Raw genomic sequence first — 16,754 nt, forward strand, 5'->3', positions numbered from 1 at the left:
GATACCAAGTAAGAAGTTAGACATAGAACTCCGGCATTCAGGAAGGAGGTTAGGGCTAGAGTTAAAAATGTGGGTGTTTCAGTGGATAGAGTCCCAACACCGGCAAAGATCATTTAGAGAGGGAATGTCCAGTGCTGGGCACTCCAGGACCGAGAATGAGTGACCAGAGACGTGAGAGAACGTGAGGGATATTCCAGAGCTGAGAAAGTGTTTCAGGAAGGAATTTGTTATTAACTGTGTTCAAGACTGCCGAGAAGTCAAAAGCATGAAGCCAGAGACCTAACCATTGCATTTAACAGCATGGAGATCACATTTTTCTTAGCAATAGCTATTATGGTGGGGATGAAAGCCTGATTTAAGTTGGTTCAAGAGACCAAGGTCACTGAAGACACTAAGTATACATAATTCCCTCTGAGGAGTTTTTCTTTGAAGGGGAGCAGATAAATAAGATGGTAGTTAGGGTAAGGTGGTCAAGGTGAGTGTTTATAAGACAAGAGATACCAGCATGAATGTAGTGAAATCCTCCAATGGGATGGGGGAAAATGGGGATGCAGGAGAGGGAAGGAATTATTGGGCCAGTGGCCTTTATTTGGTGAGGTTGCAGGGGAGCTACCCAGAGCAAATAGGAAGAGCCACCTGCTATGAATTAAGGAGGCAATGTAGTCATTGGTAATATGTTTCATTGGACAAGACCAGGAAACCAAGAAAGCAGGGTATTTATAGGATTGTCCAAGTGGATATCGCAATCACCAAGAGTTAAGAAAGGGGTGTTGGAGCCAGTGACAGTGAGCCAAAACTGAAAATACTTAAGCACTTCAAGGGAGGCCTGGAAGGTAGATAGGGACTTTGTACGTTGATGGCAAGAGCTTCAAAGCATTGGGTGTTTAGGAGGGACGGATAATAGTCTGGAAGTGGCAATGAGGAACAAGCAGGCATCCTACTACTATTAATGCTTTATTACACTTTGACAGAGATGACATAATATATTCCAAGGCGTGGCAGTGACTCTATGGGAAAACCTTGGCTTAGAACCCACCAAATCATTTCTAGCTACTGCTCAGAACAACTATGCACAACAACTGAAGGCTTTTTGTATGCAGGGAAAGAATACTGGAAAGTACCCAAAAGGTTCAGACTAGAAAATATGCCAAGAATATTTTCTTTTATACCCTAACACAGGTGAGACTTACCCAGTTTCAGCATATTTCTGACAATGTGAACCACTTTAGAAAACTGGAGATTTCAACAATGTAGACACTTGTAGGCATAGCAGAATGATAGTCTCCCTTCCCAATCTTGTAAATTTGGCATCTCTACAGTTATGCTGACATTGTAAATAAGACAGCTAAAATGCACAAAATAGTTTCACAACATCCAATTTTAAAGTTCATCCAGGCTGTCATTTTTTTTTTTTCCCCTGCTGTGATTTCTTGCTGTCACCTAACATTTGAAATTCTGATTCAGGGTAATAACTGAGGTTTTTAAACAAAGCATAATACAGTATTCCTTCACACTAACGCCAGGGGAAGAGATTAAGAGGAAGGGGCAACTGGGGCATGGCTATTTGCTATGTACACATAATAACCCACTGCTGGAAATGAAAACTCACCTCTCCACCAGCCTTTGCTCAGGCTCAGCAGTGCAATGTCACGCACCGAGGATAAAAACAAACCATCAAAACCAAACTATCATGCAAGGAGGTGAGTTAGTTGGAAGATACCTACACAAAGCAAAAAATCTGTAATCTTTTAGAACATTTCTATTTCTGTGTTTTTTAGTCTTCACCCAAATGTTTGGTCTCATGGACATAGGGTCCAGGATTTTGATCTGGATTTAAAATATCTCAAAAACGTATCCAGGGACTTCTGTTTAAGAGCACAGTTTTATGGGGAGTTTAGTTTTGGTGCATTCTGGCACTTCCTGGAATGGCAGGCTTAGAAAAATAAAGATCACAGCAGAGTTAGGGTCCCCTACTGCTTACCACGATGCAATGTTTTGAATATTCTAGTTGCCTGTGGAAAAATTCCCAGAACAATGATACAGTATGGAAATCAACCCTAGAAAATGCTTGGTAGAAATGTCCGAATGGTTAATTTTGAACCTGAAAGTTCTCAAGGGATTTTCTTCTTTGCTGGGGCTTCTGAAAACAGTTCAGTTTATACCATTTTGAGACCCATGAAAGGACAGCACACCTTAGGGCTCCAGATACCGCTATACTCAGCAAAGCCAAAATGTAGTGGCATTTGAGAAATATTGGCAGGTAAATGAAATCACATTTGGACTTCTGGATTTTATGTTATAACTATGTTGTCTCAAGGGAGGCCAGTTATAGATTTGTTTGTTATGCTTCATTTGATTTGGTCAGATTCAAATTTTTGAGGAATGAACTAAAAGGTAACTGATAATTCACAGAAACTGTTGAGATGGCCAGAACATAGTATCAGAAAGGATTTTGGAACATCAGGGGCTTGGGAGGATGATTCAGAATTGTTATCAGTGTGTTGTGGATATTTCTCCTGTTTTCCTCCAGTGGGTTAAAACAAATTTTATTTTCTTTCTTAAAAATAAGGTAGCACATCTTATATTTGAAAGCAATCAGCACAAATGCAGGGATGCCTGTTCAAGCAGACTTCCAAAGACAGCACACACTACTGACACAAAGAGCTCTTCCACATTTCCAGAATACAGTGACGGGAACTGGTACACATAATAGGAAAGAAAAGAAAAAATTTTTTTTTAACTTCGTGGAATGGGAGGTCAGACTTCAGGCACTTCTTTGTCTGGCAGCGGACAAAACCAAAAGGGCTCTGACCTGACTTTCACATATCTTTCTAATCTACCACACAAGAGGGACCAGAGACACCAATGACCAATGAGTCACAAGAGCAGACAGAAAACTGTTAGTAGGTCTTGACAACCAGGAATGAAGATGCTTTTTAAAAATGTGTACTTGATGCCAAGTATGTGAGACGTGTATCTTAGAAAGCAATGGCATTGTGTTAGAAAAATGGAGTCCCTGTCCAGGTGGCCTTGTGGGATTTCCTCAGGACCTTGATCTATACTGTTTTAATGGCTCTAGGTCTTCTTGAAGCAGCGTTTAAAAGTCAAGAAAAATAATGACATTTATGTAAACAGAGCCATTAATTCTGTGTGGAACTTAGCGCAAGCTGTCTTCATTCATATTGTGTGCACTGGCAATGGTCGGGACGTAACTGGCATGGGGAGGGCTCTCACCATTCAAACGGAGATCCTAGAGGTCATCTGTTTCTACCACCCACCGGACGCAGGAATCCATACTGCAGTTCCCCTGACTGGCACCCTAGAATGATGGTCACCTGTCAGAACCTGGGCCAAGACTATGGTTTGGGCAGGCTCCGTGGATTTTATGGATGATTATCAAATTTAGAGCAATAAGGACTGAAAAGATCTAGCAAAACTTACTTTGGGGGGAGGGCTCAGTTTCCCTTTGTAGAACAACAAAAATAAAATGAGCCAATTCCAGAAACAAAATCCCCTCTGGGAAGAACTAAAACTAAACACTGAAACTAACTAGTTTCAAAATTAAAGAAATTTTTATTAAGGTGCTATTAAGATGGATGAAAAGCACAACCCTTCTCCCACCATAAAAAAGAAAGAAAGAAAGAAAGAAAGAAAGAAAGAAAGAAAGAAAGAAAGAAAGAAAAAAGAAAGAAAGAAAGAAAGAAAGAAAGAAAGAAAACAAACCAGAAAGTTGGGAATTGTTATGAGCCATAAGAACAATAGTCTGAAATACTCTGCATGACCGGGGTATCAGTGTATCAGGGCTGGGGTTTGTCCTGATGGAAGAAAATGTATTTTTGAAGATAAAAGCTTCAAGGAATTCTTTAGATATCTGTTAAGGAAGACAGCTTTGTTAGGGGCCCTTTTAAATTTAGTTTTGCCTTGTACCCCATGTAAAATATTGGTACAAAAATATAAAAGGCATGGCTTGATGTTTAACGTCTGTGTTTTATTGTTGTTGGCACCAGAAAAAGCTCATGTTCTATGTTATGTCACTGTACATACTGTAAACAAGACTGCATTAATATTGTTTTTATGAGTTTTTGTTTCAATGACTCTAGATTTTAAAAAATACATTCACAAACTACCTTATGTTTAAACACAATGATTCCCTTTTATTTCTTAACTGTACCCAAAATCTCACAATAAAAAAATCATTTAAAGCTGTGTGTTTCGAACTCATCACTTAGAAATCAAAACAAAACATAACATAAAAACAAAGATCAGTTTGCAACATAATTTAAAGAAGCTTCTGGTTTAAAATACCACAGCAGCAATATAAAGAACTGGTGGCAATCACATTTGGGGATGGGACCCAAATCAATATATTTTGTCCACGTCAGCATCCAATTACAGTAGTTGCTAAATTCAATCCAAAAAGTTATTGCTGAAATTTGTTGCATGGAATTTGTGAAGATAGTATTGTTCAGCAGCAGATCCATAGCAGTAAAAATGAGAACGGGAGGATTTCATTGCTTTTGAGAGCTAAAGGGACCGTGATGAGGACATCTTGGTGATGGCCTGAAGATAATCCTCAATTCCATTATTGTGCGTTATCTGCTTAAAATAAATGCAAAGGATAACCCCCTCTACAGGAGAGGCATAATCATCTACTTCAGAAACTGCAATAATTCCCCTGCCCTTCCCCCGTTTGCCCAAGCCACCAGATTGAATTGGTTCCATTTTCCTAACTTCTATTTCGTTCTCATTAATAGTACATCAGCTGCTAACGTATTTAGGCAAAAATCAGTAGGATCACAGACTTTAAAAAAAAATCTCTTTACAGTAATTGCTTTTTTCAGAAACCGCGTTAGTTTTTGTCGATGTTGGATTTTTTTTTTTAATTTTTGAAGAACAATTTGGTCAACTACTGTTTTGTTTAAAAAATATTAACTACACCTGAGATTGCCAGTTGAGCTCTCTATATGTCTCCTGGAGATAACACTGCTGTGATGAACAGTGAAAACAAACGAAACGAGGTAGGTTGAAACAGGAAGCGCAACACAGATATCGTTTTGCAACACCTCGATACCACAGGCAGCCATGCTTGTAGCTTTGGAAAAAAACCCCAGACAGTCACGTAAAAGTTCAAATCATCCGAGTAAGAGTTTATAAGGACACAAGTCAACCTGAACTAAATACATACATATCTCTGCACAAATGTTGTTTACCGTATGTTGGGTAATTTGGAGGAAGGGAAAATGATCAGGGTCTCAGAATTCCGGCCAAAGCCTTGCTTTTAAGTTCCATAAACTCTGAACCAGTGCGGCCTGCTGTGTCTCATGCAGGCCTAGTAGTCTAGTCCCTTCTCTCACCAACCCAGAGAGAACACAGGCAGCTCAGAAACATTTATTATTATTATTTTTTCAGTCACAGTTTTCATCTTGAGAAAGTGGCACCCTCAGGAGAAAGCTGGGAAGGACCAGAGTCTGGATGTCATTCATGCCCCAATTCCCAGAAAGAACTCAACAGTCTCACTCCTAATGAAGCCCGAAGCCAGTGACCTCTTAGCTAGAGGCTTTGTGCATTAAAAAAAGAATGTGTGTATATATATATATATTTATGTATATATATATATGGAGATATATATATATAAATTTGTTTTTTTTTAGTTTGTTTCCCAGAAGCTCTCTTTGTCCGACCCCATCAGTCGTCCCATCTTTTGCCCTGATCTGTTGCCTAATAGCTGAGGGAAGGTTGTGTTATAGAGCCCCTCAATCGCTAGAGCCAACTCAATACAATGGCACTACTATCCCATTCAACACATTCCATTCTGCACAGGGCCATATAAAAATAGGGCCTGTCAGACTCACAAAAATGGTAGTTGATTTTATTAGTCTAAGGCTAGTAGTTTAGCCATTTAAAATCTATTTCCCCAAAGAGGGGAAAACTAGTATTTTTTCTTTTCTTTTAAAAATTCATTAGCCAGTTGCTATCAAAAAGCAACCTTTTGGGTTGGTGAAGGCAAAAGAGTTCTAAAATTACCCCACTATGCAATTATGGCCTTCAGTGTAAGGAGATAAGGTACATTTATTGTGCTGTCTCTCACCATTTGAAATTGGAAATTTTACAACATATCGTATACTTAAAGCTAGCAGGCAGACAGAATTAAAAACAGACTCATTTTCTCAGTATGCATTCTCTCCCCATTCTTACAAAGTAAGGGGGTAAAGGAAAAAGGTGGAAAAACAAAAAGCAAAACTCAAAACCCACCATAACACAGCTTAATCATAAGAGCACACAATATTTGTTTCTATCCCTAACTCCGAAGGGCACATGGTCCATATCTGTCCACAAACAACGCAGCATTCTTGGGGGTCTCCTGGAAATTCCTGCCACGTTTTTCTCTCCTTCTCAACCAGGCTGCAACATTGAAAGATGGACTGTGGACTGTACTGGGACAGGGGGAGGGAGAGGAAAAGGGGAAATCGGTATGTTCAACCAAGCCTTCTGATTCTGCTCTAGACTGGCTTAAGTCCACATGAGTTATGTTCTTTTTAATTAGAAACAACACCATGAAGACAAGTGCCAAGTGCTCTTCTGTTACCAGTTCATCATGGAATTTCTGTTGAGGGTCATGAAAAACACTTGGCTACTTCCTCCAGATCGCACGGATGCAAAAAATACCTGTTTGAAATTAAAAAGAAGTTAGTTCAGCTGCATGGTTTCTTTTCCTCTTTTCTTCAACCGTCCATCCATTTTCTCTCACATGTCCTATCCTTGCCATGTGTCAGCTCTTAAGACTCAACGGCTGGTGTTTATAAAAGTGCCTTTTAATACAGTGCATCCTCTGTAAACACTCCTGACTTGATTACTATGATTATTACTATTACGTATCATGGTACTGGCCTTCAGGAACACGGGAGGGGCTATATCTTGATTGGCAGCATCCCTTAGGATGCTCACATTTTAAACGGGCATTTCATGCTAGGTAATGTGCTAGATTTTTGGCCTAGGACACAACAGGTCCTTTATTAATCTCTAAAAAGCCATAGAGGCTTCCCTTCTCTCCCCCATAATGATGAGAGGGCAGACTTTAGGACTGAAGAGAATCCTTTCAAATTCCCAAGGTCGGGGTGGGGGGTGGATTTTGGGTCTACTTACTACTATACAACTTCAGTTATCAATTTTTAAAATAAAAAAAAAATGGTGTGGTCGGATAGGCTAAGGTGGCTCATGCCTATTCACTTTGGTATATCAAAGAGTTAACTCTTGGCTTGTCTGCTGGTGCAGGCATATCCTAGGCCAAAGGAGACATGGCATTAATAAACAGAACCACAGTCCATTAGGTCTGGGTCTGTTACATCATTTTATCAAACAACTAAGAGAAACGAGCAAAATTTGGGTTACTGCTTGCTTAAATGTCAGTGAACCACTGCCCTGGGGAAATAATATTCTGGGCTGTGGCCTAGCCCTTAGTCAGCCAACACCAAACTTTGGTGCAAGGCATTCACTTTTGTCACTAGTGTAAAGTCTCTGCTACTTCATTCCCACAACTCCTTCAGAAGAATGCTGTCTCTCCCAACAACAACTTCCTAGGAAGTTCTGGGGAAATGCTTGTCATTCAGCTAATGCTACATATGTAAGTATAGCTACTGTTAGGGTCAATGACTCAAAATGGGGAAGCACAGAGGACCCATGGAAACACATTGGCGGGGGGGAAGGGGAAGAAAGGGCGGCTGTTCTCTCCAGGCTGTGTGCACCCTGGGCTCTGAACCTTGGGCCCCAGACACTGGTGTGGTCCCAGCCTGCTCCCGAGGGTGTGGGCATGGCTTAGAACAGGCTTGCTGGGGTGGGTCGTCAATGAATTGGAGTGTGAGGATCTATACCCAGCTCACTCCTACTCTTATGATCCCCAGAGGCTGGGTTGGGCCTGGAGTTTTACCAGGGGTCAGGTCTATTTCCTGGCATACTCTGGTGAGGCCCTGGAACCATCCTTGGCACCCACAGCTGTTGTCTACCCAGAACGCACCAGGTCAGAGTAGTTGGGTTAAATACAGTCTGGACTCACACCCCCAGGGTTGGACTAAGACCAATCTGGCCCCTGGGGAACCAGGATGGACCAAGAGATGTACTTCTGTTCAACCCATCACATTCTTTACTATAGGTGTTTATGCCTGCTATTTGGGGACAGCATTCTAAGTTGGCCATAGTCACAAAGGATGGATTCACAAATGAGCACAGCTTAGCTCCTAAAAACACGGTTAGTCTACGGGGAGGGCAAGGGAGAAGCAGCGCTGCTGCAGAATACCCTTCTGAGGCGACTGAACATGCCAGACGGACTCCACCAGTTTCACTACAAAACAGTCCCCCTATGACACTTCAGAAGAAACATGGCTGGAATGACACAGGACATGGCACTAGTTGAGTTTGCGACTGTGCATTTCTTAAGGAACAGGTGACATTTTTTTTAAAAGTTTATATTTCTCCATGTCAAATGTTTTACATTTAAAAGTGAATATAATGTGATGGGTTGGGTCCCCCATAGTGACTTTGTGAAAAGTCTCCAAGTGCAGTGCAGAGTTGACCCACTGTGAGTGATTAATGATGGGCCAACTCTCCCATTGTGCGTAGGAGAATTTGGGATGTCTGCTGGGGTCAGCATAAGGCCGGCAGGCCACAAAAGTTGCTAAGAGTTTACCAGAAATTTTTAGAAGTTCTAATGTCTTTTTAAATATGTGAATAATATATTTTGAGGGTTCACATGAATCAAACCAAATAATGCCATTTCAAGAGAATATTGATTGTTTAACACAGATGTGATTCAAATCAGTATAAAGGAAAATGAAGGTTTCACAGGTACCTGGTGGTCTCTTAAAATGCAAACACTAATGCAAATGTTGAAACGGATTTACCTTATCATTTCTTTCACATAGAAACTTTAACCTTTGAGCTCGCTTATGCATAAATACTCCATCCAAATGTCCTGTTTCCACTGACCGGATCTCAATAGCTTTCTCGCCCCAGCCCATTATCTGATTGGAATGAATGTAGGCTGTCAAAAGGAATTTCCAAAACTGCATTAAAAACATTAGATGGGCAATAACTCACAGCATCTGTTCACATCTTAACCACAAAAATGACAAATGACTTGAGATAAACAGACAAAGCAAGTCTTACAAGTGTTATTCACAGACTGTTTTTTTTGTTTGTTTTTGTTTTTTGTTTTTTTGTTTTTTGTGGAATCAAATGGTTGTTTCACATTTCTTGACTTTCGTTTCATTTGGGGGGTGTAACTGCTGAAGGAGATAAGGAATGGTTAACCTACCCACAGACGTGGGCATTTCTCCCCATTGGAGCACCACATCCTTAGTTATCCGGCCATAGGTGTTTACATACACCCCCTCATCCTCATAGCAAACAAGCATTTCCATTCCATCTGTTTTAGGCAAGATGACAATGGCATGAGGAGTGATATTGCCCTGAATCTAGGAGACAAAGAAAGGCCAGGCATTATTCTTTTTAAAAATAAAACAGCATCTTGACTATTCATCTCTAAGAATTGCAAAAAAGAGGATCCCCTCCCCCCTCCCCCCGCCCACCATTTTCATTCTAGAGGCTGACATTTTGCTTTGCTTTGCTTAATTTAACCACTGACCTGTCAAATACCCTGGTATACAAATACAGACTTAGGCACTAGGTCGAGAATCCAATTGACCTGTTCCCTAAAAACAACTACAGGTATGGAACACTGCCTATGTGCTGAGCCCTGGGCTCTTTACATATATCATTTCTAGTCCTTAGAACAGTTCCCTGTGGTAGATATCGTCCTCTACAGATGAGGCATCTGCATGTCAGAGGGGTTATGTAGATTGAGCAAAGCTGTACTGGTATTTGGTGGTAGAACTGGGATTTGAGCACATGTCTCACGGACAATAAGAAATCACGTGTTTTCCATCTACTTCTAAAAAAAAGATGAGGGGAATGCAAACCAGCTGAATCTGATGGAAACAGCCTAAACATGGTCAAAGGTGGGACCCAAAGAGACGCCTACCAAGTAGGCTCTGAGCGTACAACACAGACTACCTGGGTGCCTAAATAACAGAATAATCCAAATTAATGGCTTGTTGAGAAAAACATTTAAAATGACCACTCATTTTATTGGAATCAACGTAGATGGACCTGTTGTGGGAGGGGAGATGCAGTGCTGCTGGGGTCTCTGGGCTGAGGCTGACATGGCAGCTCACTAGTTGCCTGGCGGGGAAATGAGAGGACCGAGGATGATCACAGTGATGCCCCAGTCACCTCACCAAGAACGGAAGCTGTGAGTCCTGTGTACACATGCACACGCATGTGTGGAAAGCTAGGACGCAGCAGTGAATGCCATGCGCGTGTGTGAGAGAGACCGTGTGCGTGTGTGTGTGTCATGTACTGAAACAACTTTTTTCAATCATTGAGCTTTTTTGCAGTAAAGCCTGTAAACTCTCAAGATACCAACTGGCAACGAATCAGGCCTCAGACTCTCCTGATGGTGTCTATTGTATGTTAGCCTCGGGATCAGGTGCAAGAAACACGACTTGCACTGCACCCATCCTAATAAGTGACACCAGGTGCGGTATTTCTGTTTGACAGGTTTTAGGCAGTGTTCCAGTGTTATAATGTTCATGGGACAATTTGCAGGGGCTTGTGCCAAGCACCTTAGAGGTATTACCTCATTTACTGCTGATGATAACCCTCTGGAATGGGTCCCTCTATCCCCATTTTACAGATGGGAAAGCTGAGGGTTCGAGAGACTGTCTAATGTGCACAGGCTAGAGCCAGGGTAGGCCTCCAGTGTCTGATTCTACTACACAACACTCCCCTCAAGTTGAAGAGAGCCACAAAGATAGCAAAAGGGGACCACAGACTTCCCAAGTCACCTGAACCCATCTCTCTTCAAAACCTGAAAATAGGAAGTTGTCTATTGTACTCTTACTTAAAATACACAATTTATGCCCCGAAGGAAAAATATCATACACATTTTAATCTAAAGTCCAATAAGACAACATGTCTAGTAAGTGGCAAAGAATTGCTGTTATGGGTTACTCAGTTTTAAGCACTCATAAAAATCAGTTACAGTCACATGTTTTCTGTATTAAAAGCATTGTCTATTTAGTGAAGTCTTTTAGCGTTGATAGTCCATCTGCTGTACTGATTTGTAGAAATTAGCATGACTTGCACTAAAAATGTGCAAGAACAAATCCCTTTTCTACACAGGTTGTTGTAGAACTCAGGAACTTACATGAGATGGTATGTAGATATCATAAGAGTTTCCTGAATCAACATCAATTACATGAAAACCAGTGTGTGATCCAAAAATAACCTTCAATCTTTGACCTTCTTCTACCGTGAGATCAACAAGCAGTGGTTTGTGCTGGAGATCTGCAAAAGACTTTAAAAAACACCCCATGAGTGTCCACATCGTTCAAAGAGATAGTTATCTTAATCATTGTTTCTTTTAGCCGCAGCCTGGTGGAAGTTAATGTCTGGCTTTCTTACACTGAAAAGCCAGGAGATTTCTCTTACAGCTTTAGGTCTATTCGTATTCTGGCTCTAGGAGGAAGGGTCTAGCACCCATTTGTGGCCCTTTCTCCACCCCTTGTCCTCTAGGGCAGAGAAGAGGTTTACAGTGGTCAATTTCGACAGTGTTGTTATCATTGAAGAACTTGGCATCCGGGTGCTGCTGTTCTTTCCTCTTTATTTCTGGCCTTTTCCCTCTGCAGAAGGCCCAGCCACCTCTCTGGCTCCTTCCCTTCCCATGGAACAGCCGGGCCCTTGCATGGCCATGACCCTTTCAGAGACAGGCTGGGGTGGGCAGCTGGACCAGCTCTGTGCTAAGTCTGTTCAGAATTAACGGGCACACTCTGGTTCTGATTTTCCTTCAATGAGTGAGTGGGCATCAGATTGGCACCTTCTTTAAACGTACTGCTGAGATCTGAGACTTAGGTTTGGCAATAGAGAAGGGGGGAGGCTGGAACATCACAAAACTCATGGCTTACGTTGGGTAGTTCAGCTTAAGTAGGAAGGAAAAAGAGAGCTCTAGCCAAGTTTACCAAGGTTCCATGTGTTTCAATCCAGAGCCCAAGCCCCAACTAGCTGCCAGGCATTCCTCTGTTTTCTTTTGCCATTATTTCAGCACAGTCTACTTTTACTGGGCCTTGACATCTGGGAGAGAATTTGCGAAACCACGAGTTACTCAGCTATAATGTCACTGCCACCCAATAGAGCCCTCTTTCTTCAGCTTTTGCTGACGGAGTCTCATGGTAGGGGAGGCTCCCATCCTTCCTGTTCAGTCCTGGCTTTCACGCTGCCCTCCTGCCAGGCTGGGCGTGGTCGACTGAACACAGCATTTTGCACCCTCTCATGCATTTTGACTGGTAAACTGAGGGCGGTAACTTCCGAACCAGAATCAGAACGGGACCTTGACTGAAAAACTTTTGTGGACCTAGATTTAGGCACAATGGCAGCACCGCTTTAGCTTTTAGGTGTCACCCCTTAAGTGTTATTACTAGCCTAATACATTCCAAAACTTTCTCTCCATAAAAGTGGGGTTACGGAGGAAGAGCATTTCCACTGATGTATCTATCTTCCTGAGCACATCACAAATGAGCTCCTTGCACTAAGGGAACAAGACAGCCTCAAGGAGTGCCCCATAGTGTTCCCAAGGCAGCTTCTGCCCTCACATGGCACAAGTGGCCAGAAAGAATGCATAAAGATCAAGGGAAGAGGAAAGTCACAAGGATGGGGAGAAAACATGAGGGCCAATCTGCTATGAAGAAAAGGAGAGACACAGGCAGAGAGAGACAGGGGACAGAAAAGAAATTCACGTGGGCTCTGGACAGAGTCTGCAGCTCTGGAAACATCCAAGTGCCTGCACGTACTGGTCCTTCTGGCATTTGGGAGTCAACTTTCACGAGCTGGGTTCCACCATACTAGCCTACCCTCATCCCACTCCTGCTGAGTGTCATGAGTGACCAATCCAACCATGATGGGTACAGGCTCAGATAAGGTCAAAAATGAAAAAGCAGAATGCAGAGAAACTAAGCCATTTCCTTGTGGAACTACATTCAGTATTCATTTCAGAGAAGTCCAATAACATTGGGGATATATGCGCATTATGCGAGTTGTAGGGACTTTACCCCAAAAGGCTTATAAGGATGACAGGATTTGGAGACATGGTTCATCCTTGAGATTTGGACCTGCTGTTGGTCTGCCTTTTTGAGATGACATATCAGAGATTACCCAGAGCCTTTATAATGGCTCACATTGCCTAATATCACAATTAGTGCTTTGCCCAGTAGCCATCCCACACTAAAGGCCCCTAGGAGACAATTATTTTTAGACCTGATATGGAGGAGGGCACAGCCCAATTTTTTCCCCATTCACTCATCCCCCGACCCCCAGTAAATTTTACAGCATGTACTAGTGCTTAGTCTTTGCTTTTGGAATAATAAGCCTAAGAGCTCCTATACTTTTAAAGGGAGTTTATTATATATAGTAGAATTGGTCCTAGTCGATGCGCTTGTTAACTGGTGCGAACCTAAAATTAAAAAAAAAAATCCCTTTTTTAGGTAATCGTGTGCTCGCTTACCTTAAATGCCATGAACTTATGATACGGTTTAGGAGCCCAAGCATATATCTCCACAGCATTCTTTAAGGCAATCACTAGGAATTTAATCCTTTCATATTTAACTGTAATAGACAAATTATAAATTAAAAAAGTATACCAACTTATTCAGGTTTTTGCATATGTAAATACACATTATGTTCTTGGTGGGAGATTTGCTCATAGATACAGACTGAACTTTCTTTAAAGCACTCGGTCTGCAGAACACTTGGAGCCTTTACTTTATACTGAAGGCTCTTTTCTTCATCTGAAGGCTTAGGATTCTCTTTAATCACTAGGTCTAGATGTGAATTATTCATTTTAATAAGAACCTGCATAATCACCTTCACGTTCCCCTCCCTGGCTTTTACAGTCACCCACATGCTAGAAGCTGAGAGCTGGTATGGCCAAATGGTAGAAAAATTAGCAAATGGGTAGAGATGTGAAGGTGGCCATTTGCTTATTATCCAAATTTGAATTCCAATTATTAGGGATTTAAAAGTGGTTAGTGCCTTAATAAAAAAGGCCCTAGAGGGATCCCTCTCTCCATACACTGCATGAAGTTGTAGCAAAAAACCCTGCTGTGTATGAACCAGGAAGCAGGCCCACAGCAGACACTGAGATTGCCAGCACCCTGATCTTGGTCTTCCCAGCCTCCAGAACTGTGAGAAATGCCTGTTGTTCATGGTATTCTGCTATAGCAACCTGACCAGGCTAAGACAGTGCACATGGCAGTCATTTCCTTTGTAGAATATTTGAATGAACAGAATACTCATGTCCTAAAGAAACTGGACAGCCCGCGGCAATGAACCAAATTCTTGCTCCCTGGGCTCTTTTTCTTTAGTGTGCCCCTGCTGTTTACATATTCTGTCTTTAATATACTTTCAACTACTTCCTTGGTTATTTACTTCCATATTTCTAAATAACATGCTTATAATGTTATTTCTTGATTTTTCTTCTGTTGGAGGTATTACCTATTGACTTGAGAGTATGGGAAGGATTTAGTCTCTTAGAACCATCTCCTCTCTCTAGTTCTCTCTCTCACACACACACGTTTCTTCCTCCCCACACCACTAATACAGTTACAGTTCAAATTTTTGGTTAAATCAAGATCCCATGTTGAAATGATTATTGTTCACAGCTGAGGCATATAGCACGCCACAATTACATTTTCTTTCTTGTCTTTCGTCTTTTTTCTCCCCACTGCCTTCTTTTCCATACATCTGTCTCTAAGCACACGGACTTTCTGCTAGTACTGTAAATGCCTTCAATGCGGTCAAATGTGGCAGGTAATCTATTCGTGACATTTTATTTTCCCTGAAGGCACCCCTCTTAGAACACTCCCTTGTCCCACTCTACTTGGACCGATTTCTCTCTAAGCCTATGGTAGAGCTGTCACCCACATTTCCTTCACCATCATTCTGGGTATTTTCTTCACTTTTTACCTGGATTCCTAGGTTTATGCCTTTATTTTGGTGGAATACATTGGCCAGTAGTTTCCTGAGAAACAGTGTATGGAACATAAATGTTGTGAGACCCTGCACATCTGAAAAATGTCTTCATGCTGCATTCAAAGTTGACTGATGGTTTAATGGCGTGATGTTTAATTTTATGTGTCAACCTGACCGGGCCACAAGGTGCCCAGATATTTGGTCAGACATTGTTCTGGGTGTGTCTGTGAGGGCTTTTCTGGATTATATTAATATTTGAGTGGGTACACTAAGGAAAGCAGAATGCCTTCTCAGTATGGATGGGCCTCGTCCAGTTGATTATAGACCTGAATAGAATAAAAAGATTGAGTAAGAAGACCCACCTCCTGCCTGACTGTTGAGCTGGGAAACTGGTCTTTTCCAGACTTCAGATTGGGTCTGAGAGACTGGCTCTCCTGGGTCTCCAGCTTGCCAACTACAGATCTTGGGCCTCCATAATTATGTGAGGCAACTTCTATAATAAACCTCTTTATATAGAGAGAGTATATTTACACACTCATTTATTTATGCCTCTTACACACACACACACACATGTATGTATGTGTGTATCCTATTAGTTCTGTTTCTCTGGAGAACCCTGGTTAATACAGATGGGTTATAAAATACCAGTTGAAGGCTTTGTTCCATCATCTTCTAAGTTCTAGTATTGCTGCTAAATCTCAAGCCACCTAATATATAAACTATTTGTTTATTTATTTAATTATAATCTGGAAGCTTTAAGGACCTCCTCATTTCCTGGGTACTGAAATGTTATGTTAATATATCTTCCTGTGAGTCTTTTTTTTCATTCACTATACTGGGTATTCACAGTGAGTCCTTTTAATTTGAGATTTTAAGTTCTTAGTTCTAGAAATTTTCTTATATTACTTCTTTGATACTTTCCTCCCTTTCCAATTCTTATTTTCTCTTTTTTCCCAAACTCATGTTACTTAGATTTTGAAGCACTTGGACTGATCCTTTTGCTTTCTTAACTTTTGTCTCCTTTTCTTTTCCTTTCCTTTTCTTCTTGTCCTACTTTCTAGGAGATGCCTCATCTTTATCTTCCGATACATCTACTACACTTTTTATCCCTGCCAATATATTCAAATTTCTAAGAATTTTTTCTTGCTCTCTGAATGGCCTCCCCTGACCCTTCTCCAACTGTTTTTCATAATGGTCCCTATTCTTTTCTGGAAATAGTTTTTCTAATCTCTCTGAAGTTATTACAATTTCTTTTTAATTTTCTTCCACTCCTCATTATCTTTCCTTTAAAGTTCTTTCTTTCTGTTTAAGTTTCCTTCCTATTAGTGGATGTCCCCATATCTGCTACAGGTGTGGGCTTCAGGTTTAGATGGTTAGATAGCGAGCTTCCCATGGCACTTCAAATATTAGTACCTGGACATCTTTTCTTTCTGGCTATTTCTAAGTTTCTCCAAAGACAAATCTTTCAATCTCTTGCTTGGTACATAAGTATGGCTGCCAACATTCTAGGAGCTAAACAGGGGAAGTAGGGTATGTGTTTATGTGTGCGTGTGCGTGTGTGTGTGTGTGTCTATCCTGGCGATTCCATATTCCCATAATTCAGATTGGCTGTGCCAACTTTTCATCCTCTGTTGCAGTGGGGGAGAACTTGCTGCTCATCACCCTTCGAATAATCCTTC

At 41.4% G+C, this 16,754-nt stretch overlaps 1 protein-coding gene across 8 annotated transcripts in view; it reads right to left on the bottom strand.

Annotated features, from left to right (window-relative positions):
- Positions 1–941: 941 nt before the first annotated feature.
- TNIK (TRAF2 and NCK interacting kinase) overlaps positions 942–16,754 on the bottom strand; it is a 355,853-nt gene continuing 340,040 nt past the window's right edge. For 7 of the 8 annotated variants that reach the window (XM_081829620.1, XM_081829611.1, XM_081829588.1 and 4 more), the window contains 5 exons: positions 13,610–13,710; positions 11,261–11,410; positions 9,308–9,467; positions 8,895–9,034; positions 3,968–6,666 (listed from right to left, as the gene is read on the bottom strand). In XM_081829620.1, the coding sequence (XP_081685746.1) occupies positions 6,583–6,666; positions 8,895–9,034; positions 9,308–9,467; positions 11,261–11,410; positions 13,610–13,710 (635 nt within the window). In that variant the 3' untranslated portion in view covers positions 3,968–6,582. Of the gene's footprint in view, positions 6,667–8,894; positions 9,035–9,307; positions 9,468–11,260; positions 11,411–13,609; positions 13,711–16,754 lie in introns of all 8 variants that reach the window. The other variant, XM_081829593.1, reaches the window with a different exon arrangement.

This window comes from Leptonychotes weddellii, chromosome 1 (genome assembly GCF_054177405.1).
Source record: "Leptonychotes weddellii isolate Sample4059 chromosome 1, ASM5417740v2, whole genome shotgun sequence".
Classification (NCBI taxonomy): domain Eukaryota; kingdom Metazoa; phylum Chordata; class Mammalia; order Carnivora; family Phocidae; genus Leptonychotes; species Leptonychotes weddellii.